At 45.7% G+C, this 15,368-nt stretch overlaps 1 protein-coding gene across 3 annotated transcripts in view; it reads left to right on the forward strand.

Moving 5' to 3' along the window:
* The first annotated feature begins 1,805 nt into the window (after window positions 1–1,805).
* Window positions 1,806–15,368, forward strand: part of CRTC3 (CREB regulated transcription coactivator 3) — a 103,428-nt gene continuing 89,865 nt past the window's right edge. The window contains exons 1-2 of one of the 3 annotated variants that reach the window (XM_055417867.2): window positions 1,806–2,120; window positions 11,377–11,475. In XM_055417867.2, the coding sequence (XP_055273842.1) occupies window positions 1,989–2,120; window positions 11,377–11,475 (231 nt within the window). In that variant the 5' untranslated portion in view covers window positions 1,806–1,988. Of the gene's footprint in view, window positions 2,121–2,423; window positions 2,957–11,376; window positions 11,476–15,368 lie in introns of those variants that run through there. The other 2 variants (XM_055417866.2, XM_088829608.1) reach the window with 2 other exon arrangements.

Raw genomic sequence — 15,368 nt, forward strand, 5'->3', positions numbered from 1 at the left:
GGATTTAGCTCAACACCCATTCCAGTGTCCTAAGGCGCCTTCCTATATTTCAGAAGCTGAAAGGCTATAACTACATTTCCTAGATGTTATAGCAGCTAGGATTCTGGATGCAGTTTTGGCACTTTCAGTCCAATTTTGTTTCTTATTTGATTTGTGAGGTGGAAGTGAAGCTGAGCCTTTGTATGTGCTGTTTCTATGGGTGAATACTGTTGTATTTTTCTATGGTGGCTTCAGGGTCCACGAGGTGGCCAGTGTAGTGACAGCCCTCCAATTCAGTAGGTGGCTTCCAGATTTTAGGAGAAGCAGTGGCTCTTTTGTTGGCTTGGTTCTGAAGCATGTGTCTCCTCCAGATCACTTCTGAACCTTTCAACCCAGAGTCTGCTTCCTCAGCCCTCCACACAAGTCCTTAAGCCGTTTTATACCCTATAGTAAATCCTTCTGTACTTTACCTAGGATGAATTCTGTTCTTTGAAACTGAAACCAGACAATGTAACAAAAAAGCAGAAAATAGAACGTAAAAGCATGATAAACAGTACAAAATAAGACAGAGAAATGAATCCAATTATAATGAGTGAATCAAACTAACCTCCAGCTAATAGAGATATATTCTCATTAAATTTTCTAAAAAACAATCTATGAGACATATGAAAAGTAGAGTGAAATACTGCACAGGAATTAAATGAATCAACACAAACGAATTTCAAAAGCAATGGTAAATGAAAACAAGCTGCCAAAGTTTATTGAGCATGATGTTGTTTTTTTGTAAAATTTAAAAAATAAAATTTGGTATTCCATATGCAGTTGGTGGATCCATATGTCGTATATAATAGAAGTGTAAAAACATTAACGTGAATGACACGTACCAACTTGAGCCCAGTGACCACCTCTAGGGAGGAGGGAGAAAGAATAAGGGTGGGGTTTTAGTTCTGCCTGATTTTCTGTTTCTTTAATAAATACCAAGTAAATGAAGCAAAATGTTTTGATACATTCAACCTTGATGGGGAGGGCGTGGGTGGCGCTAACATCATTTTCTGCGATCTTCTGCGTGTCCCTGATAGTTACTAGCTTACAAAAGGCAGAGACGCACTCTCAGAGGCGTCCAGGACATCTTTGCACACATTAGCATCGCTACGGAGAGGAACTTCGGGGGCTTCAGGAGAGGGAGAAAACCAGCGAGGCTGACAGGCTAGGCTGGAGCTGGAGTCCGAAAGAGGCCACGGATGCTCATAAAGAGCCTGGAAAAGGCGCCGGGGCTGAGAAGCGAAGAGGGGGACCCCCGGGGGCGGGGGATGGTGTCTCAAGTTCGTGCAAACTCGGGAGATGGTTTTAGAAACTGAGATCCAGATTTAGTAACTGTTTTCTTGGGTGGGCCCGAGCGGACCGTCAGCGACACAGACCGAGGGAGGAAGCGGGCTGGGAGGCGGAGGACGGAGGGCAGCTGTTAGGCCCCACAGGGTGGGAACCGAGGGAGAGGATTGCTCAAGCGTAGGTCGCCCGTTTTCGTCCCCTTGAAGGAAGTCGGCCTGACTGGGGAGGGCGAGCAAGGTGTTCAAACTCTGAAAACTGTAACGTCAATCCGAAGGCCAGGCGAGCCCTCCCAGGGAGCGCTCAGTAAGATGGTACCCTAGCTGCTCCCTCACGTCGGGCCCGCTCTGCCGCGCGAGCCGGGGGTGTCCTCGCGGGGTCCGCGCGGCGGGCCGCGAGCCGGGCGCGGGGCGCCGGGGAAAGCCCTCGGGCGGCGGGCGCGGGGCCGGGTCGGGGCCGGGCGGCGGGCGGGCCGCGCCGAGGGCGGGGCCGGGCGCGCGGGGGCGGGCCTCGGCGCGCTCCCGGCCGCTCGCGGGCGGCGGGGCCGCGGCGGCTCCTCTGCCGGGTCGCGCCGGAGGACGGGCTTCGGGCGGCGGCCGGGGCTGGCCTGCGGACGGACGGGTGGGCCGAGGCAGGGCCCGCGCCCGCCGTCTCCCGCCTCCTGCCGGCGCCGGGCCCGCGCCATGGCCGCCTCGCCGGGCTCCGGCAGCGCCAACCCGCGGAAGTTCAGTGAGAAGATCGCGCTGCACACGCAGCGGCAGGCCGAGGAGACGCGGGCCTTCGAGCAGCTCATGACCGACCTCACCCTGTCGCGGGTGAGGGCCCGGGTCGCGCGGGCGGGGCGGCCACGGCGGCGGCGGCGGCGGCGGGCGGAGAGGTCGCGGGGCCGCGCGGGGGGCCCGGGAGCGGGCCGGGAGGAGTCCGGGAGCGGGGCCGGCGCTCCCCGCGCGGCCTCGGCGCGGGCCCGCCTTCCGACACCCGCTGACCGTCTGCGGTCGCCGCGGAGGTGGGAGGGTCGCGGGGACCGGCTGTGCGGGGAGATGGGCAGGGGCCGAGCCCGGGAAGGCGGGCCGCCGGGGGAGGGAGGCCTAAAGGGGAGGGTGACCGGGAGCCCCGGGAGGAAATCGCAAACAGCTTGGAGGCGGGAGGTGCGGCTTCTCGCTGCTCCGAACATCCACCGCCCGCGAGCCCTCCGGGACTGCCCGGCGGGGCGGGCCCGGGGCTCCCACCCACTCCCTCGGGAGAGCTCCGCGCACCCGTGCATCCGGGGCCGGCCCCGGCCTGCTTTGGGGTCCGTCTGGGTATCAAGTGGTGACTCCTTATCGAGTATAGGAGTCACTTTGCTCCTCTCTCTCAGTGGAGGTGCTGTATCCGTCCGGTTTACCGAGTTCGGCCCCGGTGCATCATGCGAACTGGGAAGGTGCACAGCGTTGCGGGTGACCCGAGGAGGGTCCAGGGGGACCGAGTAAGGCGCGGGCCGCGCGACCAACACCCGGCGAGGTTAGGTAACTGTCGAGGGAGGCAGTGGAGGATGGAGAACCAACAGGAGTGTCCGCGCAGGGCTGCGGGGAAGGAGGGTCAGCGTGAGCGGGGGCAGGCCTTGAGGATCCTGAGTGCTGACCTTGAAGGACGATCAGGAGGATGGGGGAGGGTATGCAGGCGCGGGGCCGGGGTGCTGGACAACCTGGAGGAGAGCCGAGTCGCAGACTGGTGGTCCCTGGCTCGCCGAGCTGCAGAGGCGTCCGTTTCTGGCCAGCAGTGTTTGGGTATCTGTTGCCAGCATTGGGAGGGTTTTCGTAGAAATCAACGTTAAGAGATTTAAAATGTAAAACCGACATTTCTTTACATTTAAAATTGGGAGACCTGATAACACTCCTGATTCCCATGTGACAGCCGCTGGCTGGAGCTGGGTGGTGGCTGCGCACGCCTTCTCTGGCTGGCCACAGTTCACACCACACCCTGTCATGATCCCCCCTCCTGATCCCCCACTGCTGAGCCTAGGTGTCACTTGCCATTTATCATATTTTTGATTTTTTTTTTAAAAGCGAAGTTAAGGAGAAACAGAAATATTTCTTATGCTTACTTTTCTATTATCATGAGAAGACATATATGCAGATAAAAAAGACAGGATTTCAAGAAAATTTTTTTTCCCATGTGTCCTGGCTGGCTTCACTCATTTATGACCTGCCTGGTGTCCATTTGTGACCTTGGTTGTGTCTGGGGATGAGCATGTCAAGCTCATCACATCGAGGAACATGACAGGGTGAAGGTTGAGAATTAATGCTGGGGCCTGTGTTGTTTAAATACATAAATTTTATGTGTACAGATACATGCATTCTGTATGTATATCTAGAGTTGATCTGCTTGCTCACCCAATTCATGAATTCTGTTTAAAGTGTCTCAGACAAATGAGGCCATGAGTAATGTACAGACTCTTTCAAAGGCAGTTAATTTTCACGAGTCCTGTGTTCACTGAAATGAGTCTGATTATGTTACTTAAATATGTTCAAAGGTAAACTTGTATGTAAAATTCTTCGCTTTAACTGTGATATAACCATTAGCTAAAACGTAGGTACCAATAGATTCAAAGTTACAAATGCAGTGAGTTCAAATGGAATTAAGTTAATGTGATAAATGCTGTTCTGCTGAACTGAATTGAGGCTTTCCGTGTGAATTCCATGTTAAACCCTATAGTTCAGATTATCTGGAGTTTAGCAAGCCTGACCAACTGTGCCATATATGATAATTCAATTCAGCCACCACTTTTCTCTAATTACTGTAAAATTATGTGGTCATTTTGTCCTTCACCTTGTACAGGGCATTATTTACATATTAATTCTGCCTGTGTTCTTTTCTATTGTTTACCAGTTGCAAGTAAAATAATGAATGCTACTTGTCTCCACTGTGTTCATAAATACAAAGGCAAATGATAACTCTGAATTTGCCTAGTAATTTTTGCTTATTTACATTTTTAGGAATAACTTTCATAATGAAATTACAAAGCTGAAGTACTTTTCATAGAGAATTCTTTGATTCCCCAAGCACATGTCCAAAACTTCAAGGGTCCAAAGATCTCAGGTGGAAAAGAATCTATCCTGTTCAGTAGATTATCAATAACCTGATGGCACATATACTGATTTTCTATCACCAGCCCATGGCAGTCATGCTTATGGATGGAACAGACATTGCTAATCAACCTAGGTACTCTTTCCTTCCTGAGTCTGTGCTGGGCTTCGAGTCTTTCTCCTTATAATCAGAATTGGATCCTTCAGAGTTGGAGCTAAATCCTATTTGTTTAGTTGGTGGGATAGATTAGATTATGAAGAATTTTCCACTCTAGCTTTAGGGGTTCAGCCTTATCAGGAAGCAGTGGATAATTTTTGAGAAGAGAATGCTAGGAGGATCAGTTCAGTGATGATGGTAAAGAGAAGGAAGAAAGCGGAGGCAGATAGGCCTGGAAAGAGGCCGTTGCTTTGTTCATTCATTAATTTGTCGGTACTTGAGTGCCCAGTGGGGAGATGTTGGGGTGGGGGTGAGATGGGGGGAGGTGAAGATGTGGTGCCTCACTTCAAAGATCTTATTAATTTGTTTAGCAAACACCTTTTGAATCTCTAGTGTGTGTGTGTGTGGGAGGGGTTGTGGGATAGGATGGACCCTGGGGATGCAGTAGTACAGTGCGTGCTTATGAAGTCGCTCAGTCATGTCCGACTCTCTGTGACCCCATGAACTGTAGCCCGCCAGACTCCTCTGTCCATGGAATTCTCCAGGCAAGAATACTGGAGTGGGTTGCCATTTCCTTCTCCAGACAGTAGTACGGTAGTGTCTCCTAATAGATTGTAGAGATGCTATGGAAGAAAAAGATTAATGGGGAAGACATTCATTTGACAAGTAAGGGCACATTTTGATGAATATTACCAAAGGGGAACAACAGGGAGCATATGGTAGAGAGTTCTCACCTCTTCCATAAAGAATTAATGGAATTAATGGGAGTGGGGAAGGTGTGTGAGGGTATACACTTGCGTGTTGAAGGAGGCAGAATGTTTTAGGCACAGGGACAGAGGTGCAGCAAGGAAATGAAGAGGGTAATTTGAGATGAGGCATCCTCGGGGATTTGGGACTTGATCCCAAGGATAATGGAAAGGCATTGAAGGGGTTGAACCAGGAGAGATTTACGTTTTAAAAGAATGACTCTAACTCCCGAATGTAGGATGGATCAGAGGATGAGGTCACAGGGAAATGGTTTAGAGTCTAGGAGGTGTGATGGTGGCAGTGAAAAGGATGGAGAGGGGTGAACAGATTGATACTTAGGAGGTAGAAAGGACCAGAATGGTGAATGGATGAGGGAGCCGAGGGAGAGGGAGGACTCGAGAATGATCTCCAGCTTTCAGAGCTGAGCCATTTCAAGGTGTCCTCTGTTGAGAGTGGCTTCCCTAGTGGCTAAGATGGTAAAGAGTTCACATGCAATGCAGGAGACCTGGGTTTGATTCCTGGGTCAGGAAGATCCCCCTGGAGAAGGGAATATCTACCCACTCCAGTATCCTTGCCTGGAGAATTCAATGGACTGAGGAACCTGGCAGGCTACAGTCTTTGAGGTCACAAAGAGTTGGACCAACTGAGCAACCAACACTTCCTCTTCACTTCTGTTAAGAGAGGGAGTGCTGGCAGGAGCAAGTCGGGAGCAGACTCGGTGTCAGGAGATGCTGAGTTTGAGGTGAGCGTGAGGCACTTAAGTGGAGATGGTTCAGCAGACAGTTGTCCATGCGCTTCTGGAGCTCAAGAAGGAAGTCTTGAGGGGGGTCTCTTTGGTGGGTAGCAGCAGGAGTAGATTCTGCTGCCTGGGAAGAATTTCTAGAACAGATCTTACAGATTGGTGGCCTGAATTGTAATTTGGCTGTGTGATGTATTTTTTTTTTTTTTAATTTCTTTGGCGGGAGGCCCCAAATGTTTTTGTTTTTTTTTTTTAATTAAGGCCAACAGTGAATATTGAGATTTTTACATTAAAATCTGGACTCTGGCTTCTTTTGAAAAATGAGATTATCTAACAACACTTACCGTCCATTTCTGCGTGACTGCTGAATGGCAGCTGCCCCCCTTAGACAAGGCATGGACATGTCCTTCATTCTGCCACAGACCTCCTCACTCCCTGTGGTTTCCTCACAAGTGATTCTAGCCTGCTTTGCTTATTTGCCTTCCATACTTGGCACCCCTGCGCTCTTGAGTTTGTAACCTCTGCTACAGAGTGAAACATGCAAAGGGCCTCGGAGATGTCCAAGGAGCTGCGCCATTTAAGGGAGGGGTGAAGGAGGAAGGGAGGAGAAGGGGCAACAGGATGAGATGGTTGGGTGGCATCACTGACTCGGTGGACACAAGTGTGAGTAAACTCTGGGAGATGGTGAAAGACAGGAAAGCCTGGCGTGCTGTAGTCCATGGGGTCCCAGAGTCGGACAAGACTGAATGACAGCAGCGGAGGATGAGCCAGCAAAGATGACTGAAGAGTAGACAGAGAGGTAGGAAAAAACCAGGAGGATCGTGGTTCAGAGAAGGGAAGGCAGACCAGCTGAGCCCGGTGCTGCTGGCTAGTCTGATGTGATAAAGACCCAGCCTCTGGTCTAGTCATTTGGAGGTTGTTGGTGACCTTGGTGAGAGCCACCACATCCACAGCATACTGGGTGGAAGGGAGCTTGCGAGGCATTGAGGGCTTGAATGAAGGAAGCAGGGTAAGGGTTGGGAACCTGTTTAAGAAGTCTGGCTTTGAAGGACAACTGGTAGTGTTGAGAAGCCACAGGCTAAACGCCACATCAACTTGGAATGTTCATTTTGCTTGAATATTTAGGAGGATCTATCACTTTCATGGACTTCCCAAGTGGTGTATGGTAAAGAGTCTGCCTGCCAGTGCAGGAGATGCAAGTGATGTGGGCTTAGTCCCTGGGTCAGGAAGCTCCCCTGGAGTAGGAAGTGGCAACCCGCTTTAGTATTCTTGCCTGGAAAATTCCATAGTCAGAGGAGCCTGGTGGGCTGCAGTCCTTGGGGTCGCAGAAAGTCAGACATGACTGGGCATGTGTGCACATCACTTTTGTATTAAAACAGGCAACAGATATGTTATAGTGAGGCCTCTGAGAGAGGAACAGAGAGAGGCGAGGATAAAGATTAGATGTGGTTTGACTGTGGAGTGTTAGCGCTTTGCCAGGCATTGTGCTGGTCACTTGCCGTTCATTGTCTCCTGTAGTTCTCACAGTAACCCTATGGACTGTGGGTCTGCAGGGTTCCTCATTTTGTGGAGGGTTGCATGGCCATTAAGAGGCAGTTCTAGGGTTTGACTATGGTTGTCACACTGAATGTCTGTATGCTCAGCTGCTTTTCTCCCCAACTAAGATATCCAGTTGTGCTAGCGCATTTGCTGAAAACGGTTCTCCACTGAACTACTGTGACACTTTGGTCAAAAGTCAATTGGCCATAGATGTGTGGGTCTGTTTTTGGACTCTCTCCTGTTTCTGTTGATCCGTTCATCTTTCTTTTGAACAGTAGCACACTGTCTGGATTATGATAGCTTTATAATCAGTCTCAAAATGAGGTAACTTAAGTCTTCTATCTTTACTGTTCTTAAAAATTGCTTTGGCTACTCTAGCTCATTCACTCATCCATAAATTTTAGAATTGTCTTGTCAGTTTCTGTGAAGAGGCCTGCTGGGATTTTTTGGGGGGATTGTGTTGACTCTTGACAAGACTTTTCAAAAAGGAATTGGTGAGACTTAGATCTCATTTCTTATACACATTGGAGGAAATTCCACTAAAGTATGAGACAAAAAAAAAGATAACCAACCTCTGCTGTACAGCACAGGGAGCTCTGTTCAATATTCTGTAATATCCTAAATGGGAAGAGAATTTGAAAAAGAATATATATATATATTTATAAATCAGTCACTTTGCTGTACATCTGAATCAAACACAGCATTGTAAATCAACTATAGTCCAACATAAAAAATTTTTTAGGCTTTTTAAAAAATTGAAAAAAAAAAAGTGTATGCCTATAGGCTAAAAGTTGCTAACTCAAGGTACCAGGCGAGGTAAAAAAATGAGTGGAGGGATCAGGAGTGAGGTAATAAATTGTCACTGATCTCAGGCCATAGTGGAGGATAACAGGGTACAGTGAGGACTTGGGGAAACTGGAGAACCCAAGCCCTGTCTAAACTCCATGCCACATCTCGCAGCTCCATGCCTTGTTGCCATACAAGAATATGGGTTCAGTGTTTGTCAGATCTTTCAATCAAGGGAAGATGGAAATCCAGATTTTTGTGCCTTCTTGCCGTGTGTTAAAATTTAAAACATTGAGTGGGTCAGTACCATGTGGGTCGAACAGAACTCTCTAGGCTAACCATGGCCTATAGCCTGATGGTCCAAGACCTCCGTCTCAGGCTACTCATTCTTTGATCCTCATTTTCCTTATCAGTAAGCATGATGGTATTGGAGACCATCTCTAAGATTCTTTCTAGCTCACTGGTTCTCAATTTCAAAAGAGGAGGACATCAGAATTACTCAGTAGTTTAGGAGGTAGCTGAAGATATCAGCACTAATGATGTTTTGGGCAGTTTTTCCAGAACTTTACACTTTACATACCACTGTCACATCTGTTCTCTGACTTAATCCTTCCATCATCTTTGTGAAGTAGGCAGCACAGTGATTTGTGCAACCATCTGGGAAGGCCAGGTTACGAAGTGAGGTCTTCCCATTCCAAATCCAGCACTCTTTTTTACTGTGGTGCAGCCGTCTCTGAAAACTCTAGAAGTGGACATTGGTAGAGCCAGAAGATACTGGAGATGTGGGAGAGGGGCCTCCAGTTCAGCTGAAGGCAGATCTCTAGCTATATCCAGAACTCAGCTTGGTTGAAGTGTCAAGGCTTTTGGGTAAGAGTTGAAGCCTTTGTGAGAACTCCCTGAAGGTAGAGACTTTGGCACATGTTCATCTTAGTAAGCTGGTGCCTGGCACTGTACCCAACATACAGTTTACCATTTTTATGTAATTGAGTAAGTGGATGGGTTGATGGAAGAAGGATTCAAAAGCTTTAGATTAAGGGGACTGAGAATTTTGTCTAGAGAATCTCAAGGACAGAGAGTCGAATGTTTTTGGTTGAGAATGTTAAAATCAAAAGCTGAGACTTTATACTGATAACTTAGCTGATAGATGGGAAAAGCTCACCATGGCCTCCCTCTCGTATTTGACTCTCAGATCTGGGTTTTGATTAATAGATTATTACCATTTCCCCGTGCCATGTTTTTGAGATATCAAGTACTGTGGGTATAAGGAAGCTAAGGCTGCCAAAGGGTTTTATATGATATGCATTTATAACCTCCAGACAGATACAAGCCCTTATCTTTGGAGATACCTATTGAAATATGGAATGCTAGGCTGTCCGGCTTTCAGTGGAGTGTAATGGGTGATGAAGGAGATAAAGATGAATCAAGGTTGGATGTAAGTTGATCGTTGTTGGAACTAGAAGATGAAGAGATGGGGTTTCATTATACTCATCTCTATTTTGTATGTATTTGAAAGTTTTCATAATAAATGTAAAAACAAAAAATCAGAGCACGCCATAGGCTTAGCGAAGCTTTCGGTCACTTTCCCCTGAGCTTGTGAATAGTGTGATCATTGAGGAAGAAATGGATCAAAGGAGAGGAACATGGCAGAAATAAGAATGTGGGTTTTGAGTTTGCCATAGCTCGGGCTCCTCCAACTGTGTGACCTTGGGCAGATCTCTGACCCTAAGTCTGGATTTCCAGGGTTGTAAAAGCAGGATCACTTGGTCTCCCTTGGTTGTTGAGAGGGTGAGGGATAAAGTGGGCATAGTATCTGAGGACAGCATCTGGCTCATCTTAGGGGTTCATATCTGGTAGTTTTTATGATTATTAGGCAAAGACAGAGTAACGAAAGGGTAAAACTCTGCCTCAGGGTTCCCAGCTCCCCACTTCTTCCCTACATGAATTACAAGTGCCAAGGGTTATATAACCACAGAGGTAATTTATTGTTTTAGAAACAGAACTCTCAAAGATCAAATTGGACCACTCTGGGATTTACAAGGACCGTAACCAGTTTACTGCCTTTTGAAAAATGAAGCAAGAAAGAAATTACAGAAGAAAAGTGTATTAAAACAGTGGGACACCATGTTATACCTGTTGAATTGGTCTCCTTTCCCCTAATTAAGGATAATATCCCGTGTTAGTGAGTTTTTGGCCAAACAGTTTTCTCACATATACATTAGTATACCCTCTGGGAAAACATTTTGGCAGTGTGTATTGAGAGCCATCTAAAAGCCCAAACCCAAAACTTAGTAAATCACTCTTTGAAATGTACTCTTAAATTAGAAATGCTGAAGAAGAAATGTTATATAGCCGTTTAAAATGCTTGTATAATATCATAGAAAAAGAGTTGTGATGTAAGCTTGCGGACTTGTGCCTATGTTGTGATCACCACTGTGCAGTTTTTTTTTTTTAATATTGGCTGTGCTGGGTCTTCGTTGGGACTTGCAGGCTTTTTCTAGTTATAGCGTGGGCTCAGTTGCCCTGTAGTATATGGGATCTTAGTTTCCCAACCAGGGATCAAACTCATGTCCTCTGCACTGGAACAAGGATCCTTAACCACTGTACCACCAGGGAAGTCCCAGTGCAGTTATTACACCTAAAAGTAAATGGCAACTGGAAAAGAGTGTGGAGAAGGGAAGATAGTATGTTAGAATCATGGGCAGTGGCTTACTTTTTTTTTTTTTTAAGAAATTTCTTTTATTGCTGTTAAAGATTGTGCCTGCATGCGCCCCCCCTTCCCACACACACATGCTCTCAAAGACTGTGCAAGAAGGTCTTTGAGTCATGCCTGGGACATTTAGAACACAGATAAATTCTTTCCCCAAAATAGACGAATCAAAACCCAGAAAACCCCGGAAACTGGAAGGTTTTAAGTAGAGAAGAAATTGAAACCAAGACTTTCACTCTTGAACCATGTTGCTGCATAACACTGTACTTTGATGCTTCTTTCAGATCTTTGCTGTCATGTCTCAACAGCTTTGAAATCTCTCTATCCCCAGGTTCAGTTTCAGAAACTTCAGCAGCTGCGCCTTACACAGTACCACGGAGGATCCTTGCCCAACGTGAGCCAGCTGCGGAGCAGTGCCCCAGAGTTCCAGGTACCCGAGATGCTTTCTTCCTTCACACCTCGTGAGATCTCAGCTCCCTGGCCAGGGATCGAACCCAGGCCCTCAGCAGTGAAAGCAGAGTCCTAACTACTGGGCCACCAGGGAATTCCCAATACTTACTATACTTTCTTTGAACTGAGTGGAGTGTAAAAGAGGCAAAAATTTTCCTTGAAAAGATTAGATATCGAAGGATAAAGTTCAGTAGTGTTCTGGGAAATCCATTGTTACTCGTTTCACAAATGGTCTAATGTAGCACTGTCCAGTGGAAATACACTGTGATCTACATACGTCATTTAAACATTCCTTCATTTAAACCATGTTAAAGAGAAAGAAATCAGTGTAATTAATTTTAATGTTGCTTAAATAATTTCAGTTATTATTTGACCCAGTCTATTCAGAATAATATTATTTCAACATGTAATCAGTATTAAAAAATTAATGAGATATTTCATCATCTTCTTTTTCTAAATGAAGTCTTTGAAATCTCATGTGTATTTTGCACTTAAAGTACGTCCTAATTTATACCAGTTATGTTTCATCACCTTCATGTGACTGGCTTCCACCGTATTGGACAGGACAAATCTATGGCACAGATAAGTGGTCAATATTTTTTAGAGGAGTAGTGTCATAGAGTTCTTTAATCATTCATGTTATTGAAAAGCCTTATTCAAAACAATGTGGGATCAGTGATTTAGACAATGGTATATGATATTGTTGTTGAAATCTGATTTAGATTTAGGTATCCTTGTCTCTGAAAAATTAAGAGCCTGACATTTTCGTTAACACAATTTAAAATTAAGTGTTAAATCTGAGATATAAACTTTAAAATGAAGTATAACTGTATTCATTTGGATGCCTCTCCATTTCAAAAATACTATTTTCTTTCTTTATGGTGAAATCTGGTTCACTTGTTTGATGATGTCCCGTAAAGCAGAAGTAGTATTATTTAAAAGGATACTTCCATTTGAGAGTGCTAATAGAAACTCTTAAATATAAGGTGGGTAGAAAAAGTACTTTGTGAACCGGTTTGTGCCTTAGTACACTGCAATCTTGTCTTTAGTATAGTGACTTTGGAATCTCACCATAATACTGCCTGCATTAGAAATCCACTTCTAGCAGTCAAACTATCTTACATCTTGGCCTACTGGGTCATTCAGTATCCAAATAAAGTGGGTCTCTACTTTATGCACTCCAGTACTCTTGCCTAGAAAATCCCATGGATGGAGCAGTCTGGTAGGCTGCAGTCTGTGGGGTCGCTAAAGGTCGGACACGACTGAGCGACTTCACTTTCACTTTTCACTTTCACACATTGGAGAAGGAAATGGCAACCCACTCCAGTGTTCTTGCCTGGAGAATCCCAGGGATGGGGGAGCCTGGTGGGCTTCTGTCTATGGGGTCACACAGAGTCGGACATGACTGAAGTGGCTTAGCAGCAGCAGCAGCTACTTTATGCTGGAGTTCATGCTTCAGAAAATAGGACATCGCCAAGGGGTACTGGGTTTGAGATTCCAATTTTGTGGTACTTTCCTATCAGCTTTGGAGGAATACAGAATGAACTGTAGTGTCCCTCCCCTGGTATATTGGATGGGATAAAGTGACAGGTCCTGGGCTCCCCAGGATTCTTTCTCTGAGTAATTTCTAAACTTTGACGCAATTGCAAACTTACAGAAAAGTTGGAAGTATAGTATAAATAGCTATATTTTCTCCCTTGAGAGTAAGTTGCTGATCTCATGCCCTGTCAGTCCCAAATACTTGACCGTGTATATTTCCCACCAGCAAGGCTATTGTTCCACATGAGCTGAATAGAGCTGTGAAATCAGGAAATTAATGATATGTTACTACCATTTGACAAGCTTGGGCACCTTCAGGGTGGTATGGCTGTGGACACATTATTAATATTTGATCCTGAGACCCCATTCAGGTTTCCCCTAGATGTCCCGTTACTGTCCTTGACAGCAAAAGGATCGAGTTCAGAGCACATACATTGTCTTTAGCCCCTTCTGGACAATTTTTCCGTCTTTTATTTTTGACGTTTAAAAAAATCATTTTCGACTTGTGTGACCTTGCCACTTCTGAAGGTCGCAAGCCAGTTCTTTTGCAGAATATCCCTCAATTGGGGTTTGTCTGATGTTTCTTCAAGATTAGATTTAGATTAGGTGTCTTCGGCAGGAATAGCCAAAATTGATTTTAATTTTGTATCCCGTGAAGTGGGTGCTTTTTCATTTGCATGATGTTCACTTTTATCACTTAATTCAGGTGGTGTTTGTCAGTCTTCTCCACTCTAAAGTTACTCTTCTTTGTAATTAATATGTATTTTGTGAGGTAATTAATCTGGATTCTCATCAAACTTTCAATTTATACATTTATTTATTTCTACATATTTATATGGTTTAGTGATTTCTTATATTATCTGATGGGTTGTAATCTCTAACTATTATTAGTATTTTGGTCCTCACATTTTCCCTGATTAGGCTGATAGGAGCCCCTTCCCAAGAGTCTTGTCAAACTGAGAAAAAAAGGGAATCCCAGAAGCATAAATTATTTTTTTAAGCAAACGGTTTTAGAGTTTAATTTATATACAGTACAAGTAGCAAGGTGGGGACTAATCTCCAGTTGCAGTGCGTGGGCTTCTTGTTGCAGTGGCTTCTCTTGTGGCGTACGGTGTCTAGAGCTGATGGGCTTATGCTATATGTGGGCTCAGTAGTTTCAGCTCTCCAACTCTCTGGCTCTAGAGCACGGGTTCAGTAGTTGTGGCACATGGGCTTAGTTGCTCTGAGGTACATGGGATCTTCTCAGATCAGGGATTGAACCCGTGTTTCCCGCGTTGGCAGGCGGATTCTTTACTACTGAGTCACCAGGGAAGCCCTGACCTCTCTATGATTCACAGTTTTACATTGTATAATTACCAACACAATCCAAGTTAAGAACAGTTTCATCATCCTGCAAAAGTTCCCTTAACATCCCTTTGTAATCTATTTCCATCCCCACCTCCTGCCTCTGGAACCACTGATCTGCAGTTTTGCCTCTTCGAGAGTGTCCTCCAAATGGAATCAGAAGCAGAATTTCTTCACATAGAAATTACATTTGAGACTCACTCACCCCTATTGTAGCGTGTATGTTTCTTAGAGCTGCCATAACAAAATACCACCAATGGGGTGGCTTACGTTTTAACAACAGAAATTGATTCTATCACAGTTCTGAGGCTGAAAGGCTGAATTCAAGTCCATAAGGCTATACTCTCTGGGGACTCCAGGGAAGAATCTATCTCCTCGTCTCTTCCTAGCTTCTCTTGGCTGCCGCCAGTCCTTGGTGTCCCTTGGCTTGAGTGCTGTCACTGCACTCTTGGCCTCTATTCCATATGACCTTTCCTGTTTGCCTGTGTTCGAATACCCCCGTCTTTCTCTTATAAAGACACCACCCTAATCCAGTATAACCTCATCCTAACATGTTTACATCTGCAAAGGTTCTCTTCCCAAATAAAGTCACGTTCACAGGTACTGGGGTTATGACTTGAACAAATCTTGTTGGAGGAACATGATTCAACCCACTTCAGTGCAGTTATCAGTTGTTTAGTCGCTGAGTTGTGTCCACGTGTCTTTTGTGACCCCATGGACTGTAGCCCACCAGGCTCTTCTGTCCATGGGATTTCCCAGGCAAGAATACTGGAGTGGATTGCCATTTCCTTCTCCAGGGGATAGTCCCAACTCAGGGATTGAACCCAAGTACCCTGCATTGGCAGGTGGATTTTTTACCACTGAGCCACCAGGGGAAGCCCAATTATCAGTAGTTGTTTCTTTCTGTTGCTGAGTAGTATTCCACTGGAGGGAGGGACTATAATTTGTTTATCTATTCATCACTTGCTGAGCACTTGGATGGTTTCCACC

This window comes from Moschus berezovskii, chromosome 21 (assembly GCF_049115385.1).
Source record: "Moschus berezovskii isolate FMDL1 chromosome 21, NW_MosBer_1.0, whole genome shotgun sequence".
NCBI lineage: Eukaryota > Metazoa > Chordata > Mammalia > Artiodactyla > Moschidae > Moschus > Moschus berezovskii.